The sequence below is a fragment of the Mixophyes fleayi genome, chromosome 4 (genome assembly GCF_038048845.1).
Source record: "Mixophyes fleayi isolate aMixFle1 chromosome 4, aMixFle1.hap1, whole genome shotgun sequence".
Lineage (NCBI taxonomy): Eukaryota > Metazoa > Chordata > Amphibia > Anura > Limnodynastidae > Mixophyes > Mixophyes fleayi.
The window spans coordinates 213,437,227-213,463,334 of record NC_134405.1 but is presented as its reverse complement, the minus strand read 5'-3'; the positions used below and the strand labels follow the sequence as shown (position 1 = coordinate 213,463,334).

General features: G+C 41.7%; 1 protein-coding gene across 1 annotated transcript in view; it reads right to left on the bottom strand.

Moving 5' to 3' along the window:
- Nucleotides 1–4,955, bottom strand: part of TXNRD1 (thioredoxin reductase 1) — a 40,529-nt gene extending 35,574 nt beyond the window's left edge. The window contains exons 1-2 of the mRNA XM_075209307.1: nucleotides 4,765–4,955; nucleotides 417–477 (exon numbers count right to left, since the gene is read on the bottom strand). Of these exons, the coding sequence (XP_075065408.1) occupies nucleotides 417–477; nucleotides 4,765–4,896 (193 nt within the window). The 5' untranslated portion in view covers nucleotides 4,897–4,955. The remainder of the gene's footprint in view (nucleotides 1–416; nucleotides 478–4,764) is intronic.
- Nucleotides 4,956–26,108: the final 21,153 nt, after the last annotated feature.

The following is a 26,108-nucleotide window of genomic DNA, read 5'->3' as shown; positions in this document are numbered from 1 at the left end:
CCTCCACTCCCACTGCATTTATTTCATTTGACCATAAAGACTTTGTAGCCATAGTGGTCACAGACCTAGTGTTCAGTAAGCCAGTTGAATCACTGGAGCTGTGTGTGTGTTCAGCATATAACATGGATAAGGCTTTTCCACTTAGTGATGGTTTAACATGGCAGCACTGAATATATTTCTATGAAGGATGTCATATTGAAAGTCTACAGGAAATGTGTAAGATAGAAGATATTACAGCACAGCACCAGCGCATTTGTAGGCTCACTGTTGTAGGAAATAACATCTAAAATACTGCTCTCTTCTGGTAGGTTAAATAAGGACAAAAAAAAACATAACATGACTTCCTACATCACAAATGTTCCATTTGGTCAAACAAACATTGTGCCAAATGTATTAAACAAGTAAAACAGTCTCACCCATCTTGTTTATCTCCACCGCCAAATATTGAATATTCAATTCATCAAAGAGGTCCTTAACCTACAAAAGAAAATTGGCCAATCAATCGTCTCTTCGGTCTGTTCGGCACCCAGAGTGTGATTGGTTATACAACTGTGTCCGAAATTTGGTTTAAAAAATAGTGTCTCAGTGTCTTAAAGTATTTGTAAGGGTTTTACGAGCTATATTTGCAGAGGTTTAGCAATAATTGTTGAGAATAACATCTCCCATGAATCTACCTTTGTTTTATTCATTAACAACTTTTTGTTTTATTTACTTAATCAGAATAGCATCGGAATTATTGATTAACTGATTCCTATACAGAAATGAATGGTTAGTATACCTAGGTTATTTTTTTATAAAAAAAAACCAAAACCACAACAAAAACATATGCTAAATCAATAACGCAGCATGCACTGCTTTTTGCTTTTATTGATCCAGCATGTGTTTCATATTGGTGAATTTCCGAACGAACAGTGTTTTTTTACAGCATGGTCATGTAAAATTATTTGTCATTTTATGGATATTGATATGTGAAACAACAGGTGAAAGAGAGGAAGTGCATTGTTGCATGATTGTTTGACACCCATATGAAAGGCGTTGGTGTCGCTCAGAGAGGGTGACACTGTGGTGTGAGATGGAGGAGACAGTGGCATTATATATAATTCATCCAGGTCTCCCCTTCACCTATGCATTACAAGATCACTTGAAATAGTGATCTAATGCTACCTGGCATGCTATCAAGTGACAAGTGATTTGTAGAGCTGGGGAGCAGGAATGATCTTCATTGAGGAAGTAAACTGAAGATGTCACAATGATGTGGGATTTCCATAGCACTCCCAAATTCAACTCCTGCACTAGGGACACAGCTCTCAACTTGTTTCACTGATAATGTAAAACAGCTCCTCGGGACACTGCAGGAAACGATGGCTTTCTGTCTCAGCCTAGTTCCCGTCAGATGCGATGGTGGAAATTGTTCACCCACTTATCACAGGGACCTGCTATACTAAGACCCAGTGAAACAGGGCATAGATCTAGCAATGGCCATCAGTAAACAGTTACTATTAGCTCACCAGTTTGAGTGTGGATCACAGCTCACAGACCAAGGCAACATGGGAGAGACTGTGTCTAGCGAAACCATAATTACCTTTTCTTTGTCAATCTGCCACCCCCAGGGTTTTCAAGCATCATTATATCTAGTAGCAGCCATGGTCATACACATTATTGTGTTATATATGTGTTATGAGCATGTTCCTAGTGTCTCCAATTTGGAACAGAAAATCCCTATTTAGCGCAAAGATGCCTGAATGCATGACAATCATCTAATGCTTTGTTCATACCTCCCAACTGCCTCAATTTCGGGCAGATAGTACAGATTTTAGGGCTATGTTCCGTTGTCTCACCCTGGGACATATTTGTCCCACAGCGGTGAATGGGAAGGGAGGTTTCTAATGGACAGCCTATTTACAGTGCTAGGAAGCCCTAAGGGGGAGATGCCAAGCCCCCATCGTGACATAACCATGGCTTCATTGCAACGTAACCAGGTGCCTTATGCTGATGCCGGGTACTGACATCCTTTTCTCATTCAGTGACTGCAGTAGGAAATGCATATTGACTGGTCTTCAAGTGAGATGCCTGTCTGTATAGAGTATCTTGGCGTTATTTTACATGCTGCCTTAGATAGTAAATGTATGGAACTTCGGCTATGCAGGCTTGTGACATTTTGGCACTTACGACTCTTTACATAACAGGGAAGGGAAGGGGTGTGCTATTGTAGGGAATGTACAGTAAGGGCATGTTCGAGCAATTGCGTTTGGAATCAGACTGGAACATAGTCGCAGATATGGCTGGAAAAACAATTTTATTTGAGGGTGGTCAGGGCAGGTGTAAGTAGCAGATGATGATGATCACCCGAGAAAGCAAACCGCTTGTAATTAGAGGTTTACAGATGATTCGCAGACGCTTATTGAGAATTAGTTGTCGCTCGGGCCATAAATTAGGGTGTATTGTTGCAAAGATAAATTTTATTTCTTTTTTTGTACATATGTAGGGAAGTTCCTGCTGGATTAGGTAGGTTATGCAACTTTGATGATGCTTCATAGCAATTGCATTCGTAACATATAAAATAAAAGGTTTTTGTATATGTTAGCACATTGGACGCAAGTGTCTGAGGAGTGTGTCTGTTGTCATGTGGACCCATCTGCTACTCATTCAGAACTGACCCATCTTCAACTCTGAATACGCATACACCTGCATGCAACTTTTCAATCACAAGTTATGCTCACGCTTGCATTCTACTCTGTATCAGGCCCTATACGTATTATGAATGTGGTGACTGGCTGGCTGTGCTAGTTACAGAGGTATGGGGGAAGAGGGATTTAGGTGGCATGGGGTATATATGCCCCTAGACACAGCTTTTGGCATATCGTCATCTGTTTTAATAAGCACTTTAAGCTACAGAATTACATTTTATTCACTAGTCAATAGAATAATTTAGGAAAAACAGGACAGACAAAATACATCATTGTAATTCTTCTTTAAAAAAATAATATAATTATTCTGTTTTCTTCATGCTGCCATCTGTTACTTTACTTTTTTAACAGTTTATACAGTTTTGTATTTACAAGAGAAATAAACCCTCAGGTCTCTGTTCAATTTTAATTCAATTTTTGGTTCTGGTAAAAAGCAAGTCTAAAGCTGGTAATGCTGAATTCATGTTTTAATTTTACAGTATATTACTGCTTACATAATGTTTTGATTCATTTAACGAACAGTATTGATTTAAATAAAAACATGTAAGCAAGAATTGACTTGCTCATTAAATGTGCCAAGCATTGCCAATGCCACAGTTTTATGTAAGAAGAAAAAACTGCATTATTGCAGCATTGTTTAACGTGTACAAGCCTGTGCCAGTCTGTGAGTAGATTTGAAAATAAGCTTTTTCATTTTCAGATCTCCTACACTGCAGCATGAGAAAGCAGGAAACTACCCATATGAGACAACTGTCTTGCTTGACCCTGTCCAATTTGGCCAGGGCCATCTTTTCCATTGGGCACGATGGGCAGCTGCCCGGGGGCCCCACGGGCAAGGGGGCCCCATAGGCACGGCTCTTAATGAGAATAAATAATCCTGCAAAAGAAAAAACCTGCAAAAAAAAATCTTCAAGGGTCACTGAGCAAGTACATCTATCTATCTCTATATATCTATATCTATATCTATATCTGTATCTGTATCTGTATACATCTATATATCTATATCTATATCTATGTCTATATCTAAGGGCCGGTGCACTGCTTTGCCCGGGGGCCCATAATGTTGTTAAGATGGCCCTGAATTTGGCCACACATATGGGTGGTCAAACTGAATGAGGTCCGATTGTTTAGAGCTTAAGCCAAGCAGCTGGACCACTGCTGAACCATACTGAAGCCTGTTAGAGTTTATGAAAGCATATGACGGTGTATGAGCCGTGTAGTGGCCAGATTGTAACTGGATTTATGACATGTATAATAACAATCTGAGTGTTTATGATTGAATAATTATTGAGCATTGTTCTCGCATTAGGGTCATATGTGCGGTGATATCACAATGCATGTGGTCAGCGTGAGGGCTGAGCAACAATAGCAATGATTTCACCGTGACAACTTGTTAATGACAATTTGCAAGTTCTGTAACAGTGAAGATCATATGTAGCTACACTTGTGATTGACTATCAGTAAACTTTACAACTTTCTTAGTGTATTGCTGCACCTTTTTCAGATCACATTTGATTTTACAATAAATCCCACTCATTGTCTTTAACGGCAGATACAATTTGTTGCAAATTGCTACAGCACTGAAACAAGAAATTATCCACAGTAAAAAATAATTAGTTACAAATTGGCAAATACAGACCATCACAAACACAACCCTAGTTGCTCAATATAAATTGCTAATGTAGCCCTAGCCTTAACCAGACAAAAGGTCAGTATCAGATTATAAGAGGTAAATGATAGTGTCTTTTACACACACATTAAGACACAAGCACATTACATAGGATTTATTTTACTCTTTCAACTAAAATTTCATTGTTGTTGGGGTTTTGTTGGTTTTGCAACTTCAAACAAACAAAACAGCAAGGATGAATTGAGAAAATAAAAACAACACGAAAACATTGTGAATATTAAGATCTACATGGAAATGGAGACGAGTTTTTAATAATATGTATTATAATTATTAAAGACGAAAAGTAGAAAGTAGCACATAAATAATGTAATTTAAGAGCTAAATCTACCTCAGCAGACAAGTGTTATATTAGTGTGTTATACAATAGGAAGTGAAAATAAAACATACTTTTGTGCAGTTCCCACAAGTAGTCTTGCTGAAGATCACAACATCCCTACTGCTAATGTATTCTTCAATTTCGATCTTCAAACCGGTCTTTTTCTTGTCTCTTCCCCATTCACTCTCTTCTTTCCCATCCATTTTATAGTGTCTGGTTTCTGGAATTCTAACACATTGTTCTCCTATGGCTAAGTGCAAGAAGAGAAGAAGACGCTCACATTTGGTCACCGGTGTTGCTAATACAGTCAATGAAATTAAGTTAATTGACAGAACAATTCTCTATATCTACATTTAGGGGCAAATCAATAGCTGCAAGACTTTGTCTCGATGTTCAGCTGTGTATCAGCTAGGTGTCCTCGATGTCCAGCTGCACACTGGCTAATAAGGTACAGAAATCTCCGCTCAATTTCCATTGCGAGTGAAAATGAGCTGAGATTTCTGTAAAAATTCTGACGTGATGCGTCTCCACAAATTGTTCCGGAGACACATTGGTCCTGAGTCATTGAGGAAAGCAAAGCATAGCAATGGAGTAACTTTGCATCTGGGCAAAACCATGTTCCACTGGAGGGGGAGATCAATTTAAAATGTGTGGACAGATTTATAGTTGGGGTAGGGCATGTCCTATATCAACCTTAAATTTCATTGTAAAAATAAAGCTATGAACTATTTGTGCTAGATGAAAAAACAGCCAGTATTTAACTTATGTGCAAAATAATAAACTAATTTGCACCCCTTGCATTGTAACATGGTTTGTCCTAGAGAATATTTACTCCATTTTTTGCCTTACTTTCCTTCCCATTGTGCCTTCCTTGTGCCAAATTCAATCTGCCCCTTAATGTAAAGGAGATCCCAAATCACAAGTTTTCTGTTAAATTCATGTTTTGTCTGCTAGATGGTGCAAGAAAACTGTTTGTCCTATTCAGCTATGTTTGATGTAAACCCATCTGTGTGGAAAGTTTTAGCAATCTGTAATGTACACTAATGTTAAAGGAAAATATCGAAATGTATGTAGCTGAATACAACTTAGTAATGTATGTAAGGCTCAAACTTGCTGAGTTTTTAGACAATTGCGGGTGGCTTGTCCACAACCACTCTATTTGCCCATTGTGCAGTGGAGTCGTGGCTGCCAGGAGCACTCCTGTACATTCAACAGTCTCCCAGACATTCCTTGAGAGTAGGCAAGTATGGACTATATTACGAACTGTGGCTTAAGGTTTGGTTCATTTGTGACATGTAATATAACGGATAGTAATAAAAAGAAACAAATAGTAATAGAGGTAAAAAGATAATCATAATAAATCATATTAGTTAAATAGGTGGTATTAGAAAGTAAATAGGACAAAGTTTTTCATTTTAATTGCACATGGACATTACAAACTACCACACTCTTCCAATACAAATATGTAGACACAATGAATGTCATTTACATAAATACATGTCTGAAAGGCACAGAGGAGGCCAGAAATATAGTAATTACTATTATTGCATGTAAGAAATATATCAATGTCCTTTGTAAAGTAACAGGAACGCAGACACTCTCTATGAAATATTGGGTACATTGAATTACTAGTATTTAAATATGGGAATCAATTAAACTGATTTGAAAGAATTTTAATGTAATGTATATGGAGTTCACAACAGCATTGGCTCTGCAGTGATATCACTGCACGTGCTCTCCTGCTTCCAGTCTCCTCAATTAGGAATGTATATACAGCTTTTTTTATCCATTTTCAAATAAAATATAGTTCTCATATAATCCTCATGGAGTATATGCGATGTAATTTGAAACATGTGATATATGACCTTTATATTTTCACCTGTATATTTGCTGCTACTTTTGACAATTTTTTTTCACAGTCACATTTTTAGTCATGTCCAGTTTAAATTTATTTGAACTTGTATGTAAATATTTTGCCATTCCTGGCTAATTTGCATGTTTCACTGAAGTGAAAAGAAGTTTCACAACCTCTGTGGGGTCAGGGGCGGGCTGGGCTGGGCCGGGCCAAAAGAGATGAATTTGGGTCGGTCCCCATGGTGTGTATTTAGTGACTGGCCCCTCCCCCAGGCCAGCCACCTTCTCCAATTGGCCGCGGCGAGGATCTCCATCCCGACTCAACTATTTGACTTCTTAGTGTCACGAGGGACGGCACCATGTGATAGGTGCCGTCCCATGTGCAAAGAGATGAAGAACTGCACAGTGCTCCTATGAACCAAGTAAGTACCGGGGGAAGGGGGTAGTAGTATATTAATATAGTGTGTGTTTGTGTCAGTATAATAAATTTTTGTCTGTATGTTAGGGGAGCAGTATATGGATGTATGTGTGTGTGAGAAGGGGCCAGTATATGGATGTGTGTGTGTGTGTGTGTGTGTGTGTGTGTGTGTGTGAAGGGGCCAGTATATGGGTGTGTGTGTGTGTGAGAAGGGGCCAGTATATGGATGTATGTGTGTGTGAGAAGGGGCCAGTATATGGATGTGTGTGTGTGTGTGTGTGTGTGTGTGTGTGAGAAGGGGCCAGTATATGGATGTTTGTGTGTGTGAGACGGGACCAGTGTATGGATGTGTGTGTGTGTGTGTGTGTGTGTGTGTGTGAGAAGGGGCCAGTATATGGATGTATGTGTGAGTGAGAAGGGGCCAGTATATGGATGTGTGTGTGAGTGAGAAGGGGCCAGTATATGGATGTATGTGTGAGTGAGAAGGGGCCAGTATATGGATGTATGTGTGTGTGAGAAGGGGCCAGTATATGGATGTGTGTGTGAGTGAGAAGGGGCCAGTATATGGATGTATGTGTGAGTGAGAAGGGGCCAGTATATGGATGTATGTGTGAGTGAGAAGGGGCCAGTATATGGATGTATGTGTGTGTGAGAAGGGGCCAGTATATGGATGTATGTGTGAGTGAGAAGGGGCCAGTATATGGATGTATGTGTGAGTGAGAAGGGGCCAGTATATGGATGTATGTGTGAGTGAGAAGGGGCCAGTATATGGATGTATGTGTGAGTGAGAAGGGGCCAGTATATGGATGTATGTGTGTGTGAGGGGGGTCAGTATATGGATGTATGTGTGAGTGAGAAGGGGACAGTATATGGATGTATGTGTGAGTGAGAAGGGGCCAGTATATGGATGTATGTATGTGTGAGAAGGGGCCAGTATATGGATGTGTGTGTGAGTGAGAAGGGGCCAGTATATGGATGTATGTGTGAGTGAGAAGGGGCCAGTATATGGATGTATGTGTGTGTGAGGGGGGTCAGTATATGGATGTATGTGTGAGTGAGAAGGGGACAGTATATGGATGTATGTGTGAGTGAGAAGGGGCCAGTATATGGATGTATGTGTGAGTGAGAAGGGGCCAGTATATGGATGTATGTGTGAGTGAGAAGGGGCCAGTATATGGATGTATGTGTGAGTGAGAAGGGGCCAGTATATGGATGTATGTGTGTGTGAGAAGGGGCCAGTATATGGATGTATGTGTGAGTGAGAAGGGGCCAGTATATGGATGTATGTGTGAGTGAGAAGGGGCCAGTATATGGATGTATGTGTGAGTGAGAAGGGGCCAGTATATGGATGTATGTGTGAGTGAGAAGGGGCCAGTATATGGATGTATGTGTGTGTGAGGGGGGTCAGTATATGGATGTATGTGTGAGTGAGAAGGGGACAGTATATGGATGTATGTGTGAGTGAGAAGGGGCCAGTATATGGATGTATGTATGTGTGAGAAGGGGCCAGTATATGGATGTATGTGTGAGTGAGAAGGGGCCAGTATATGGATGTATGTATGTGTGAGAAGGGGCCAGTATATGGATGTATGTGTGAGTGAGAAGGGGCCAGTATATGGATGTATGTGTGAGTGAGAAGGGGCCAGTATATGGATGTATGTGTGAGTGAGAAGGGGCCAGTATATGGATGTATGTATGTGTGAGAAGGGGCCAGTATATGGATGTATGTGTGAGTGAGAAGGGGCCAGTATATGGATGTATGTGTGAGTGAGAAGGGGCCAGTATATGGATGTATGTGTGAGTGAGAAGGGGCCAGTATATGGATGTATGTGTGAGTGAGAAGGGGCCAGTATATGGATGTATGTATGTGTGAGAAGGGGCCAGTATATGGATGTATGTGTGTGTGAGGGGGGTCAGTATATGGATGTATGTGTGAGTGAGAAGGGGACAGTATATGGATGTATGTGTGAGTGAGAAGGGGCCAGTATATGGATGTATGTATGTGTGAGAAGGGGCCAGTATATGGATGTATGTGTGAGTGAGAAGGGGCCAGTATATGGATGTATGTATGTGTGAGAAGGGGCCAGTATATGGATGTATGTGTGAGTGAGAAGGGGCCAGTATATGGATGTATGTGTGAGTGAGAAGGGGCCAGTATATGGATGTATGTGTGAGTGAGAAGGGGCCAGTATATGGATGTATGTATGTGTGAGAAGGGGCCAGTATATGGATGTATGTGTGAGTGAGAAGGGGCCAGTATATGGATGTATGTGTGAGTGAGAAGGGGCCAGTATATGGATGTATGTGTGTGTGTGAAGGGGCCAGTATATGGATGTATGTGTGAGTGAGAAGGGGCCAGTATATGGATGTATGTGTGAGTGAGAAGGGGCCAGTATATGGATGTATGTGTGTGTGAGGGGGGTCAGTATATGGATGTATGTGTGAGTGAGAAGGGGACAGTATATGGATGTATGTGTGAGTGAGAAGGGGCCAGTATATGGATGTATGTATGTGTGAGAAGGGGCCAGTATATGGATGTGTGTGTGAGTGAGAAGGGGCCAGTATATGGATGTATGTGTGAGTGAGAAGGGGCCAGTATATGGATGTATGTGTGTGTGAGGGGGGTCAGTATATGGATGTATGTGTGAGTGAGAAGGGGACAGTATATGGATGTATGTGTGAGTGAGAAGGGGCCAGTATATGGATGTATGTGTGAGTGAGAAGGGGCCAGTATATGGATGTATGTGTGAGTGAGAAGGGGCCAGTATATGGATGTATGTGTGAGTGAGAAGGGGCCAGTATATGGATGTATGTGTGTGTGAGAAGGGGCCAGTATATGGATGTATGTGTGAGTGAGAAGGGGCCAGTATATGGATGTATGTGTGAGTGAGAAGGGGCCAGTATATGGATGTATGTGTGAGTGAGAAGGGGCCAGTATATGGATGTATGTGTGAGTGAGAAGGGGCCAGTATATGGATGTATGTGTGTGTGAGGGGGGTCAGTATATGGATGTATGTGTGAGTGAGAAGGGGACAGTATATGGATGTATGTGTGAGTGAGAAGGGGCCAGTATATGGATGTATGTATGTGTGAGAAGGGGCCAGTATATGGATGTATGTGTGAGTGAGAAGGGGCCAGTATATGGATGTATGTATGTGTGAGAAGGGGCCAGTATATGGATGTATGTGTGAGTGAGAAGGGGCCAGTATATGGATGTATGTGTGAGTGAGAAGGGGCCAGTATATGGATGTATGTGTGAGTGAGAAGGGGCCAGTATATGGATGTATGTATGTGTGAGAAGGGGCCAGTATATGGATGTATGTGTGAGTGAGAAGGGGCCAGTATATGGATGTATGTGTGAGTGAGAAGGGGCCAGTATATGGATGTATGTGTGAGTGAGAAGGGGCCAGTATATGGATGTATGTGTGAGTGAGAAGGGGCCAGTATATGGATGTATGTATGTGTGAGAAGGGGCCAGTATATGGATGTATGTGTGTGTGAGGGGGGTCAGTATATGGATGTATGTGTGAGTGAGAAGGGGACAGTATATGGATGTATGTGTGAGTGAGAAGGGGCCAGTATATGGATGTATGTATGTGTGAGAAGGGGCCAGTATATGGATGTATGTGTGAGTGAGAAGGGGCCAGTATATGGATGTATGTATGTGTGAGAAGGGGCCAGTATATGGATGTATGTGTGAGTGAGAAGGGGCCAGTATATGGATGTATGTGTGAGTGAGAAGGGGCCAGTATATGGATGTATGTGTGAGTGAGAAGGGGCCAGTATATGGATGTATGTATGTGTGAGAAGGGGCCAGTATATGGATGTATGTGTGAGTGAGAAGGGGCCAGTATATGGATGTATGTGTGAGTGAGAAGGGGCCAGTATATGGATGTATGTGTGTGTGTGAAGGGGCCAGTATATGGATGTATGTGTGTGTGAGAAGGTGCCAGTATATGGATGTATGCGTGTGTGAGGGGGGTCAGTATATGGATGTATGTGTGTGTGAGGGGGGTCAGTATATGAATGTGTGTGTGTGTGAAAAGGGGCCAGTATACGGATGTTAGTGTGTGTGAGAGGGAGGGGGTTCTTAATATAATATGGGAGGTAGGCTATTATTTTAATCGAGGAGTGCAGGTGGGGGCTAATTATTGGGTGCTATTTTATTTGTGGGGTGATGGTGGCGCTATTTAATTTAATAGTGGGTCCTATGAATTTAAGATGGAGTAATTGGACCTTTAATTTACTGCTGGGGTGGTGAGCTAATCATTGATTGTGGGGCCAATTGGGGAGAATGAGGTCTATTTGTTAAATGTGATTATGAATTATTTAATGCCTGGGATTGTTGTGGGAAATGCTTATATTTTTTAAATGTAAATGCTATTTAATTTATTGCTGGGGCTGTTTGGAGAGAGGGAAATAGGTTTATATTGTAAATGTGTTTGCTATCTTATGTCAGGGTTGGTTGGAGGGAAATAGATCTATTTAGCAAATGTGAATATTATTATTTTAATGTTGGGGCTGGAGGGGGGCTTAATTATAAAATGTGGGTGCTATTGATTTAACACTGGGACTGGTTGGAGTTTTCTAAATTTTATGTACCCATTTTTTTTCCAAATAGGGCCTCCAATATTCCGGGATCCAGACAACCAGCAAAAGTTACCAGCAGCCACAAGTGGTGACAGTGACAAGAACAGGTAGGAGAGAGCAAGACAGTCTGTCCCACTTCACTGTGTACTGCTCGTGAAGGCAGAACTGTGTGCACCTAACAACAGTGCACACAGTATTGCCTGTGTATTTGTCTAAAATGTTAACCATGCTACGTCATAGGTGGTTACCCTGTCTAAAGTGCCCAAGCCCCACAGAGCCTTAGCCAGCTCTGGGCCTGGGCATAAAAATATATATATGGATTCAGCAACACTAAAATAGCCTCTTTTTATATAGATAAATATATATATTGTACCAAAACAGGGGCAAACGCAGGATTCTTAAGGGGGGGTTTCCAAAAAAAAAAAAAAAAAATAGTTTTATATATATATATATATATATATATATATATATATACACACACACACACACACACACACCAGGATATCTGCAATGGCAGTTCTCATAATTTCCTTAGAAAAACACCACGTTACTTGGCTGCTCTCCAGGGCTTAAAGTTAAACTAATAATTTAATACCACCACGTACACCAATTTTACCATCAAGGACCTCTTTCCGGGAAATCTCTATAAGATAACAGTGGTATCCATGATCAGTAATACACTAAGTGCTGATGATGTGACTATCTCTTATATATAATATCTAATGTGAGCTATGTGTCCTTAACATACTTCTTCATATGTATCATGTATTTAAGACTGTACAGAATGCATATTGTACTATGGATATTTGTTTTGTGGCATTTGTAAAAAAAAACAATTCAAAAGTAATAAATCCACCAATAAATTCCAGAGGAGTGGAAGACAAAACACTGCTGAGGTGCACAAGAGAGACATTTGAGCGTATTTAAGTACCTGGCACAGTGGAACCTTTAGAGACCTGCAGATGTGTATTGTGGCCGAGTGGCTTCAAGGATTAAACCTCTAATAACGAAATGGAGCTGCCACGCATGCGCAGCAGCTCCATTTCTGCGATGCTGAATTGTACAGCAGCCGCGGCGCTGTCAAAGAAGCGTCCGCGGCAGTGCTTATTGTAGTACAATACAGCACCGCAGCGGACGCTTCCTTAACAGTGCTGCGGCTGCTGTACAGTACAGTGCTGTGTAGGGGCAATGTTAAGCACCCGTTCCTTCGCGGAGGGGGGGTTTCTGGAGAACCAGAACCCCCCCTGCGTGCGCCCCTGCAAAAACCACCCTTTAAGGATGGGCCGCTACTTATGGGCTAGTGCTTTGTGCTTGCCCCCCGGGCTAAAGTCTGTCAGCCCTCCCCTGTGTGGGGTACAGGTTACAAACATACACATGACATGTTTCTATGTTTATTGCACTATTACCACATTGAAATAAAAATAATATATATAAAAAGAACAATATTACTTTCTTTTTTGCAAGGGTTCAAAATTTGATTAGCTCATTAAGCCTTAAATTAAGCCAGGTGAAAACAATTCCTGCGTTGAATAAACATTCTGAACCTTCTAACCTTTCAGGATGTTGTGACTAATCTACACAGTAAGGATTCCTCTACAGATTCCGAGTAACATGCAATTTTACTAGGGGTGGGGCAATATATATTCATAACACCGTCTTTCTAATTTTGGAGCTCTGCCTTTGATTACAATTCCCAATATGTACATTATACTTGCCTACCTTCCCATTCAGGAATCTCTTGAATTTTGGGGGAGTCTTCCAACATCACTGAGACAGTAGGCCACCCCCCAGGATTCCATCTCTCCCTGTTGTAAAGAGGGAGGGGTGAATCACGTCATCAGGCCTCACTGGGGGTGTCATAATGAGGGGTTGAGACCGTAATGACGCAAATCATGTTGTCAGCTCCCCTGCACTTGGTCTTTGGACTTCTTCAAGAGGTCCAAAAAGTATGCAAGATATACACACACATTTATATCATCTCAAAAATAGGGTAATATGGGCAACAGAGCTATGTGGGCTCCCAAGAAGATAATGAAGGCTGGAGATTGATGTCAAGAGCAGTTGCTTAATTAGCACCATCCAGTCACCATACCTCATCACCTCACTCCAGACCCCCCTATTCAAATTCTTCACGTAGACTCAGCAAAGCATAGACAGATAAACAGATACAGTGTCTACAGTGTTGTTATGCCATGGCACCATCATCATAGGCCTGGAGCTTCAAGCACAGTGTCCCCTGCTTATCATTATTTTTATCACATTTTAATTTTAAGGCCAGTGTACACATAATAAAAGACTGTCTCTCTAGGCCCCCCTCCACTTGTATAAAATACTAAAAAATTCAGCCATTATAGACTGTACAATATTAATTGACATGGAGAAAGACAGTTTGGGGTCACTCTGTCTCTCTAGGCCCCCCTCCACTTGTATAAAATACCCAAAAATTCAGCCATTATAGACTGTACAATATTAATTGACATGGAAAAAGCCAGTTTGGTTTCTGTCTCTCTAGGCCCCCCTCCACTTGTATAAAATACTAAAAAATTCAGCCATTATAGACTGTACAATATTAATTGACATGGAGAAAGACAGTTTGGGGTCACTCTGTCTCTCTAGGCCCCCCTCCACTTGTATAAAATACCCAAAAATTCAGCCATTATAGACTGTACAATATTAATTGACATGGAAAAAGCCAGTTTGGTTTCTGTCTCTCTAGGCCCCCCTCCACTTGTATAAAATACCCAAAAATTCAGCCATTATAGACTGTACAATATTATGAAAAATGGACAAAGCCAGTTTAGGGTCACTCTGTCTATGACACCCTACCCTTAAGGATAAATTGCCCTAACAGCAGCCTTTCAAGATGGTATGTGATATGGAAATGCCACAAGTCCCTTTCCTCTTTGGGGGTAGATTGCACCCTACACTTACATAGAAAGTTTTAAAAAGATGTTATCGGCATCATCTTCAGCTTAATCCTCACCCTCATCAGTGTGTACGTCATCATCACAGACTATCAATTCATCGCCGCTTGAATCCGCCATTAGAGAACAGTCAGTGCTTGGATGTCTTGGATGGTGAAGGCCTTCCTCGTGGAAGATGTAGTTCATTTTTATAAACATCATTTTCTCCACATTTTTGGGAAGTAACCTTCTACGGCGATCACTGACTAAGTTCCCTGCTGTGCTGAACACTCGTTCAGAGTACACACTGGAGGGTGGGCAGCTTAGGTATTGCAAAGCAAGTTTGTACATGGGTTTCCAAATGGCCTGCTTTTCTTCCCAGTAAGGAAAGGGACTGTCTGACATTTCCATATCAACTACCTCTTGAAAGTAATCCTCCACCATCCTTTGCATGTTTATACTCATATTGGATGGAGTTATGGGCAAAGTGACACATTTTTTGGAAAAATCCTTCAAACCAGCCCAGATGTTAAATTGTTCTCGCCTGCCCCCTGTGTCTTCCCTGCTTCTTTTTTGGAAATTTAATTTTTTACGAGCAACAGCTTGAGAAAGTGAAGGAGGACACGTCGTCAAGCCGAGGCCCAGTTCAGCGGCCAACTTGCTGAGCAATAGCTCCTTGCAAAAGTTCACATCTCACTCATTTACAAGTAAAGACTCAATGTAGGTTTTAAACCTTGGATCAAGCACAGTGGCCAAAACGTACTGATCCGAGTTCAAGATCTTAATAACTCGAGGATCATTGTGAAGCGAATTAAGTACTTGATCGACAAGGCCAACATACTTTGCTGAATTGCTTGCTTTCAGCTCCTCCTTCATTTTCTCAAGCTGCTTTTCCAATAGTCTAATTAAAGGAATGACTTGGCTCAAACTAGCAGAGTCTGCACTGACCTCACATGTCACAACTTCAAATGGTTTCAGCACCTTGCACAGCACTGAAAGGATTCCCCACTGTGCAAGAGTGAAATACATCCCCCCTCCTTTCCCAATGTCATGACTTGTGCAATATGCTTGGATGGCTTTGCGCTGTTCCTCCATCCTCTGAAGCATGTACAGGGTGGAATTCCACCGAGTTACCACCTCTTGCTTAAGTTGGTGGCAGGGCAAGTTAAACTGCTCTTGGAGCTGCTGTAATCTCCTACATGCTGTGGCTGAATGCCTGAAATTTTACGGGCCACCGAAAGCATCTCCTGCACCTCACGGTTATTTCGTAGGAAGCTCTGCACCACCAAGTTGATGGTGTGAGCAAAACAGGGAATATGTTGGAAATCACCCAGCTGTAATGCTCGCACTATATTGTTGGCGTTATCTGAAATGACATACCCTGGGGAGAGTCCGAGTGGTATAAGCCATGCATCAATCACATCTCTCAGTTTGCGTAACAAATTGTCAGCCGTATGCCTGTTAGTGAAGCCGGTGATACAAAGAGTGGCCTGCCTGTGACAAATGTTACGTAGTGGTGTACATGCTGCTGCTGTTCCTGCTGGTGAAGGTGAATGACCAACCCAGTGGGCTGTCACAGTCATATAGTATAGACTGCTGTCATATTTGCTTCCCCTCGCAAATGATTGTTTCACAGTTAATTGCTGAAATGTAGGACTGCTCATTTTATTAACCTGCCTCTGGGATGACGATTCACCCCCAGCAGCAGCAACAGCAGCAGCAGGACTAACGCTTTCTTCAGAGGAATCAATAATAGTGCCGGAGTCATCCAGCCTTAAGTGGGATGCCGGGCTAACTCCGAGCGCTACTGAGGATATTGATAAGGATGGTGTGGTGGGTGTATTTTGTAGCCGTCGGTATGTCGGTGAGCGGAGGGTCTTAGCTGATGAGGGAGTGCTTGTATTCTTTTGGGAAGAACTTTCAGCTTTTCCCAACACTTTGCCATGAACTCTCGTTAAATGGCGTAACATAGACGAGGTTCCAAGATGGTTAAGGTCCCTCCCTCGACTGACTGTGGCTTCACATACACTACAAATGGCTATACAATTGTTGTCTGGATTTGGGTAGAAATAATTCCACACATAAGAAGTGGATTTTTTTGTTTTATGCCCAGGCATGACAATGGCCTTTTTCTTGTCACGTGCCAGAACTGCTGCCAATGGTGCAGGACTTACACAAACAACCTCATCCTCATCAACATCCTCATTAGCGCCCTCGTCGCCTACACAAATCTCCCCCTCATCCTCTTCTAATTCCAAAGTGGCATCCTCAATTTGGGTATCACCGGCTACACTCGGGCTACTAAGGCACACATCAGCAGAATGCTCACGATTAGACATCCCACTGTTGGATGGACTCTCCACAGGGATTGTTGTCATTTGTGAATCAGAGCAAATATTCTCCTGTAATGCCTCACTGTTATCTTGCAGCTCGGCTTTGACGCGTAACAGTAGTTGTGCACCAATTGTAGGCTGGGTAACTTTTTGGGATCTGCCACTAATAGCCAAAGGTGAAGGCCTCATTCTCTCTTTGCCACTGCGTGTGTAGAATGGCATGCTTGCAATTTTTTTTTTATCGTCACTTAACTTTTGCTCAGTTACACTTCTTTTTCGCTTCAATACAGTAAATTTTTTTTTGTTTTTTGTTTTTTGCACTAATTTGAAAACACTCTGTTGTTTGACATCGCCTTGGCCAGATGACGTACTGGGAACACTAACATCAGGACTGGTGACAGAACCTGGTTGCTCATTCAGATCATATGTGGACTGCTTTGAATCCATTCTGAGCGCAAACCACTGGGGAGTGCTAAAAATTATTTAGTAGATTCTGCTGACAGTTATGACTTTTGACAGCCAGAAATATTAATGCACAATTAGGGAGGACACCCCAAAAGCACTGAGGAGTGCTAAAAATTATTTAGTAGATACTGCTGACAGATATGACTTTTGACAGCCAGAAATATTAATGCACAATTAGGGAGGACACCCCAAAAGCACTGAGGAGTGCTAAAAATTATTTAGTAGATACTGCTGACAGATATGACTTTTGACAGCCAGAAATATTAATGCACAATTAGGGAGGACACCCCAAAAGCACTGAGGTGTGCTACAAATTATTTAGTAGATACTGCTGACAGATATGACTTTTGACAGCCAGAAATATTAATGCACAATTAGGGAGGACACCCCAAAAGCACTGAGGAGTGCTAAAAATTATTTAGTAGATACTGCTGACAGATATGACTTTTGACAGCCAGAAATATTAATGCACAATTAGGGAGGACACCCCAAAAGCACCGAGGAGTGCTAAAAATTATTTAGTAGATTCTGCTGACAGTTATGACTTTTGACAGCCAGAAATATTAATGCACAATTAGGGAGGACACCCCAAAAGCACTGAGGAGTGCTAAAAATTATTTAGTAGATACTGCTGACAGATATGACTTTTGACAGCCAGAAATATTAATGCACAATTAGGGAGGACACCCCAAAAGCACTGAGGAGTGCTACAAATTATTTAGTAGATACTGCTGACAGATATGACTTTTGACAGCCAGAAATATTAATGCACAATTAGGGAGGACACCCCAAAAGCACTGAGGAGTGCTAAAAATTATTTAGTAGATTCTGCTGACAGTTATGACTTTTGACAGCCAGAAATATTAATGCACAATTAGGGAGGACACCCCAAAAGCACTGAGGAGTGCTAAAAATTATTTAGTAGATACTGCTGACAGATATGACTTTTGACAGCCAGAAATATTAATGCACAATTAGGGAGGACACCCCAAAAGCACTGAGGAGTGCTACAAATTATTTAGTAGATACTGCTGACAGATATGACTTTTGACAGCCAGAAATATTAATGCACAATTAGGGAGGACACCCCAAAAGCACTGAGGAGTGCTAAAAATTATTTAGTAGATACTGCTGACAGATATGACTTTTGACAGCCAGAAATATTAATGCACAATTAGGGAGGACACCCCAAAAGCACTGAGGAGTGCTACAAATTATTTAGTAGATACTGCTGACAGATATGACTTTTGACAGCCAGAAATATTAATGCACAATTATGGGGGACACCCCAAAAGCGCCGGGGAGTGCCAAATATGAAGAAAAAATAATAAACCTCTATCCTCCTCTCTGCACTAGCGATTTTGGTTAGAGCAATTGCAAGAACAATATTGTATTCTCTGTCCCTGCTCTAATTAGCCTATGACTACACCCTGCTCTCTCCCTCTGTCAAATGGCGATGGATTGCTGTGGAGGCGTGTATTTATAAAGTTGAAGTATCGCGAGAACCAAGCCCCGAGATCCGACGACGTCACAATGACGTTCGGCCTCGATTTGGATTCGGAATGGGCGGGAGAGTACCGAGCTGCTCAGCTCGGTACTCGGATACCCAAAGTTCGGGTGGGTTCGGTTCTCGGAGAACCGGACCCGCCCATCTCTAATTATGAGCACCTGTAATCCCCACTGGGGTTGCTTACGTTTTTGTCTTTCAGGAGGAGAGGATACCATACTGTTACTGGTGAGAGGAAGGAATGGTCAATGGAGTTCTGCAGAATACCACAGAAAGAGTGAAAAGTATACGATTTGTAGGTTTACCATGTTGTATTCCCAGTATTAAATAAGGCTTACATATAGTAATATGCTTTATCTGCATGTGAGAGCAGCCTGAGCCTTAGCACAACACAATAATAGTCTCATAAAGCTGTTTATTTTCCTAACAAAGTTACAAAGCACAGCTGACCAGTAATATTAATTGCCAGATAAAATGATTTCCCTATAAAATAAATGCAGCCTTAAGAGCAATTGAGCAGTAATGGTGACAATAGCATGAAACTCCAGAAGGTGATATCATCAGCAAAGGGATACCCCGGCACTAGTCAAAAGTTTCATGCAAAATAGACAGGTCTACATATTTGAATAATTTTTCTCTGCACAGATATTTAAATATACTTGTATGTGTAGGTTAATAAGACAACTCCATTATTGTAGCTGTAACACTCACTCTGGTGATGTTATTCACACCTCCCAGTGACTGAGGGTGTAGCCCCGGCACCAGGACCCACATAAGAAACATCAGGAACAGTAACTTAGCAACATAAGACTGGAATGAGCGGTGGAGAAGTGTGTGGGGAGAGTGTGACAGCCAGGGACCCAGGACAGAGGGCAGGAGGTCCCAGGATCCCCTGGCAAATTTGGGAGAAATTGAGGGGCCTGCTGCCACGAGGGGCCAAATTACCTCATAACTGAGAGAATATGAGTGAAATGAAACAGATTTAAAGGAGAAATTACCTTAGAGTGTGGCTGCATTCAAGGTGGGAAAGGAGTCTCCATAATAACAAAGAAGTGTCCCTGAGTGAAAAAAGGGGGACTCCAATAAAGGAGGGGGGGTGTTACTGCCAAAGCCGAGTGTAGGCAATTAATAGCAGCATCATTGATGATCTGCCATACAGAGTCCCCATGTCTAGAAAGGGGACAGCATATACAGAGACTTTAAGGGGAAGGTTGCTGCAAGATGTAGTGTAGCAGTATATAATATTATCCGGAGCGGCAGATAGGACACTAGAGAGGATGTTAGAGCCCAAGGGGTAAGTGAAGAGGCTACAAGAGGACACTAGTGAGTCAGATTTACTAAACAAGGCTGAGAGTGCACCGGATAGAGAAGGTTTCAGAGCCCAAGGAATATTACCGTCACACGGAAGGGGTGAGTGAGACTTGGCTAAGAGTACATCAGAGAAAGGGGATCAGAGCAAAAGTAAAGTGAGCAATTTAATTCCTGCATAGGAGGGATGAATAGCAGTTGAGGAGTGTTAAAGCAGTTGAAGAGCTGCATAAGTGAAGCTGACCCTGCATGAGAGGAAAGGCTTAAGCTGTCAGCATGACAGATGTGGAGTAGGGAGAGGCTGACTCATCTCAATGATGAGGAACTACAGTGCCCAGAATGATCTGGTATGTGACATGATCTGTATTCAAATGCAACTATATTGTTTGCTGAGGCAAGTAACCTAGGACCTGTGCTGGAAGAGCTAAAAGTATATGTACTGCGACATGTAAGCTATTCAACTGACTTGCTTTATCTGTGAACTGTGATATTTACAACCTGGCAACTTTCAAAGAACTGTGCAGGAGGGGTAATGAGATGTATATTGTAACCAAGAATTGTGCTGGAGAGAGAAGGCAGTTTGAATAAGAGTTTATTTTTTTAGAGATGGTCTGGTGCCGAAACCATTGAGACATCTGTTTGTACTGCAAGTTAAGTTACCACACCTGACCTGTGTCCCAACACATTAAAGAGACATTGCTTAATACCTGCATGTGTAGGACCCTCTGGTCATTTAAACCCATGCTCACGAGGTAGCTAGAAGAAGGTGCACTGCCTAAAGTGTGCAACCCAACACTACACATAGTGACAGGGGGTTACACCTATAATACCGTGTGATATTGCAGGACACTGTGCACAGCTTAAAACGAAAAACTTGATTATTATTAGGTATACAATTAAGCTAGTACAAGTAAAACACAATCAAATGCAAAATAACCTCATAAGGACACACTAAATGTGAAATGTTAGCAAACAGGAATTCATAATATATACTATTAACAATACAACTACAGAGCATCATATATTATTTTGTATGACTTATTCATATAAATTATATAAACCAAGGCAACCCATGGATCTCCTGTTGTTGTGCTCAGCTTGCTGGGACTAGCAGTCCCACAAAAGCTGAAGTCTAAGCCTCATCTCTTTGCAATCCTCTCAAATGTATCTTTTTATACACTGATAAAAAATATTAAGAAATTATTGATAAAGATAATGCCACCTTACCTGCCTTGTAGAGTCGCAAGCTCTTAACCTGATTTTCATTTGCAATAACAACCTTCCCTTTCTTCACAGAATTGCCCATTCTGTAGCTGTGGAACCATAATCAGCCCCACAGTGAAGCTAGGATCTGCTGCCTCTCATCTGTTATCAACGCTTGTTTGTTGACATTAGATACCACAATGATGAAGCAAAAAAGACAAAGGCTTTTCCTTTCTTCCTCCTGCAAGTCACTAATCAAACCTTTGCACCTGACATTAAAGCACATCTGCTATCACTGCACTCTAATAAAAACCTGTTGCATAGATATGTGGTTGTCACTAGAGATCCAATATACTGTATTTAGAATCAGCAGGGGATGCACATTATGCAGCAATTGTCCTTTGAGGGTTGTTTTCATTGTTTACCTTTGCAACATGTGCTGCGGATTAAAATACAGTGCCTTAATTACAAGCTAATAGAAACTGTCATCAGCTTTGTTGATGATAGGCTTTTATCATTTAATATAATCTAATTCTCTAGTTTGGAGAGACATCTACTGGCTTCCACAGGTCAGTGCATTAAAAGTCAAATAAACCATGACAGATCTATTCTCTACATGGAAAATGAATTTAAAACTGAACTCACAGTGTATGCTTCGCCTACAGTAGCAGTTCTTAATATTTTTGAAGGTCAGCACCCCTTTGATTCTCAAAATATGTTCTTGCACCCCCTTGAAAAGTATGTTCACATTTTAATATCAGGAAAACAAATGTATTGCAAAATACTTTTACATAAATGTTTATTTAAACATGGACTCAATTCCATACTTTTTTGGTGGGGGAGCAGGCTATTTTAAAAACTAACAAAAAATAATTAAAACTCACATCACATGATCACGGCGCCGGCATCCCTCTTCCTTCTTTTCTGCTCCGTTCACACTGAATGTTGGGCGTGACTTGATGATGTCACGTCCAGCAAAAGCTGAAGCCGCAAAAGAATGCGCCAACTTTACAGAGCAAGAAATGCAATTAAAAGCAGAGAAATCACGGCAGGAGGCAGATATGACAATAGAGAAAAAATGCTTAGAGGCAATTATGGTGAAGCTCACTGCAAAAAAAGGAAGCAGCAGCTGTCATAGCTGAAGCTGAATTCTTGGAGGCTGTAGATCAACCCAATATAAAAAGAACCATCTTGACTCAAAGCTCGGATCCCAAGATCCTCTGCAACGCACATCAGAATATGTCCATCAAGTCTCCAAAATGAGTAGCAACCCTCCAGAAGTGCAAGGTATACAAACAGACTTTATCAGTGAAAAAAGTTAAACATGCTGTGCAGTGCAACCACAAGTCAATGAAAAACCACACATTTACAAGCAAAAGAACTCTACACAAGGACATCCCTCCCCCACGCCAAGAGTTTGAGTCTGTAAACTACAACAAAGGCAGCGCCTCCTGCATGCAAAAGTGGTATGACACAAGGTGGCTGGAAACAGACATTGTTAGCAGGTATGACCACACACCACTTACTCATTATGTTCATACACCAACAGCACATCCTAGAGCCATCCAGGACACACTAGACTTCGTTAAGTTTCTTCCACGACGAGGGCTAGTAATACAAGAACGTTTAAAGTTTAATGATCGCCCTGAGAGCTTCAGAGTTTGGCGATCCTTCTTCCAAAATGCAATCAGAAGCTTAGACCTTTTATATAGCAAGGAGATATACCTCTTGGTTAAATGGCTTGGAAATGAGTCTGTTGAACATGCTAAAAGGATCCGAGTTATCAATGCAAACTTTCCAGAGTCTGGCCTTAAATTGATCTGGGATAGACTTGATAAATGTTATGGCTCACCAGAAGCAATAGAAAGTGCATTATTCAAAAGAGTTGATGATTTCCCTAGATTACCTAACAAAGGCTACCAGAGACGTAGAGAACTGAGTGACTTATTAATGGAGCTTCATGTAGCCATACTGAAGGAGACTCTCCAGGACTTGCCTAACTTGACACAGCCAGAGACATTAACCCCATAGTGCAAAAGCTACCTTACAATCTGCAGGAACAGTGGGTCACCCATGGCTCCAAATACAAACAGCGGAAAAATGTGGCATTTCCTCCATTCTCTGTTTTTGTGGACTTTGTACACCAGCTAGCTAAGACTAGGAATGATCCTAGTTTTGCTTTTACTATGCTAGGTGCTACCCCAATGCTACCTAACCTCTACATCAGAGCCCACATCCTCTCCTGAAATGCAGAGCTTTCAGAGAGAAGTCCCTGGAGAACTGCAAAGCCTTCCTACGAGAAAATGACATCTGCTACAAGTACTGCTCTTCAACATCAAACTTCACCAAGGACTGTAAGGTAAGTGTCAACTGCACAGAGTGCAACAGCACAGATCCCAACACAGCTTTACCCCCTAGGCTTCCCGCATGGACTTTACTACACAGTCACAGTGACAAAGAGCATGACGGGGAGCACAGCGGAGAGGGGAGAGACACTACTGCTGTCATACCAGCGATTACTTCACAATGTACTGAAGTCTGCAAAGAAGCCACAAGCGACAGTTCTTGTTCCAAAATCTGTTTAGTCAGAGTCTACCCAAAAGGCCAGCCAGACAAAGCTGTCAAATTTTTGCAATCCTAGACGATCAAAGTAACAAGTCTCTAGCCAGATCAACCTTCTTTGAAATCTTTTGTATTAAAGGCCCCAACACTCCCTACTCCTTAAAGACTTGCACAGGGAGTTTTGAGATAACAGGGAGGAGAATTACTGGCTATCAAGTCGAGTCCATGGACTGAAGGACTTGTCTTCCCTTACCAACCATCACTAAATGCAACCAGATCCCAGATAACAGGTCTGAAATTCCTACACCAGACGCAGCTATTCATAATGCACACTTGAAACGTATAGCACACCTGTTACCAGAACTGGACCCTCAAGCCCAGATAATTCTACTCATAGGTAGAGATATCTTAGGGGCCCACAAAGTCAGAAGCCAGATCAATGCACCTTATCGTCAACGACTAGATCTAGGATGGGTAATAATAGGAGATGTATGTCTGGGAGACATACACAGACCAGCTTCTGTCAACAACATGCTTACCCATACTTTGGAAAATGGACGTCCTTCTATTTTCCAACCATGTCACAATCACTTTCTCACAAAAGAATTGCCACATCGTCTTGTCAGTCTGTGACAACTACCAAGATCATCTAGGCTGCAGTCTTCCAAAGAACACAGAAGGACAATCAGGTGGCAATGTCCATTGAGGACAAACAATTCTTAGAAATAATGCAGAATGGACTAGTCAAAGATGAGGCAAACAGCTAGGTTACACCTCTACCCCTTAGAACCCACAGACCTCGCCTACCTAACAACAGAGAACAAGTACTTAAGCGCTTCTCTTCACTTAAACGTAACTTTCACAGGAAATCAGAGATGAGAGATCACTTCTTCTCTTTCATGGACAAAATATTTGAGAATAGGCACACTGAGATAGCTCCCATCCTCAAATATGCAAAGGAATGATGGTACCTACCTATGTTTGGAGTATATCACCCCAAGAAACCAGGTCAGAGTAGAGTCGTGTTTTTACTACAATGCCAAGTTTGAATGTATCTCCTTAAATGATGTTCTGTTGACAGGACCAAATGTTAATAACAAACTTTTCGGAGTACTTATGCGCTTCCAAAAGGACGCTATCGCCTTCATTGCCGCTATACAAAAAATGTTTCATTGTTTCCACGTAAGAGAAAAAGACAGGAATTTCTTAAGACTCCTTTGGTTCAGAGACAGTGACAATTTTAAAGACATTACAGAGTACCGCATGAGGGTTCATCTTTGATAACAGCCATTCTCCTGTAGTTGCCATCTATGGACTCAGACATTCAGCTCATGAGGGTGAACAAGAGTACGGTTCAGATGTTAGACAGCTTGTAGAAAAGGACTTTTACGTGGATGATTGTTTAAAATTTTTACCAACAGATGAGACTGCAATCAGCCTCCTCAAAAGAGCTCAGGAAATGCTTCTCTGCTCAAATCTCAGGCTTCACAAGCTTCTAACAGCAGAGGAGTAATGGAAGCCTTTCCTTCTCAAGACCATACTAGTGATTTAAAGGATTAAGATTTAATAACTGATTCTCCACCAGCTCAACGTAGCCTTGGGCTCTTATGGGACTTAAAATCTGACTCCACCTTCCAGGTGAACAGTGAAGAAAAGCCCTTCACTCACAGAGGTGTCTTGTCTGCTATAAACAGCTTGTATGACCCCTTAGGATTTGCAGCTCCTGTCACTATCCAAGGTAAAACCCTGCTCAGAGACCTAACCTGCAAGTCATCTGACTGGGATGTCCCACTACCTATACAGAAAAGGGTCAGTGGGTGGAATGGAAGAACTCCCTATCAGCCTTAACTAACCTTTATATTACAAGTCCATATGCTCTTGTGCCTTCTACAGAGGTAAAGAACCAGAGACTGTGTGCAATTTCTGATGCTTCAGATAAAGCAATAACAGCTGTTGCATATCTGAAAACCGTGGACATAAAAGGAAAATGTCATATCGGATTTGTTATGGGCAAAGCAAAGTTAGCACCACAACCAGAGCACACCGTGGCCAGATTGGAACTTTGTGCTGCAGTACTAGTTGTTGAATTGGCTGAGCTCATTGCATCTGAGTTGCCTATTGAGCTTGCAGAAGCAGAATTCTACACAGACAGTAAAGTAGTGTTAGGCTACGTTTACAATGAGAGCAGACGGTTTCAAGTTCACGTCAGCAATCAAGTGCTACAGATTAGGAGATCCACCAATCCAAAATAGTGGCACTATGAATCTACCGT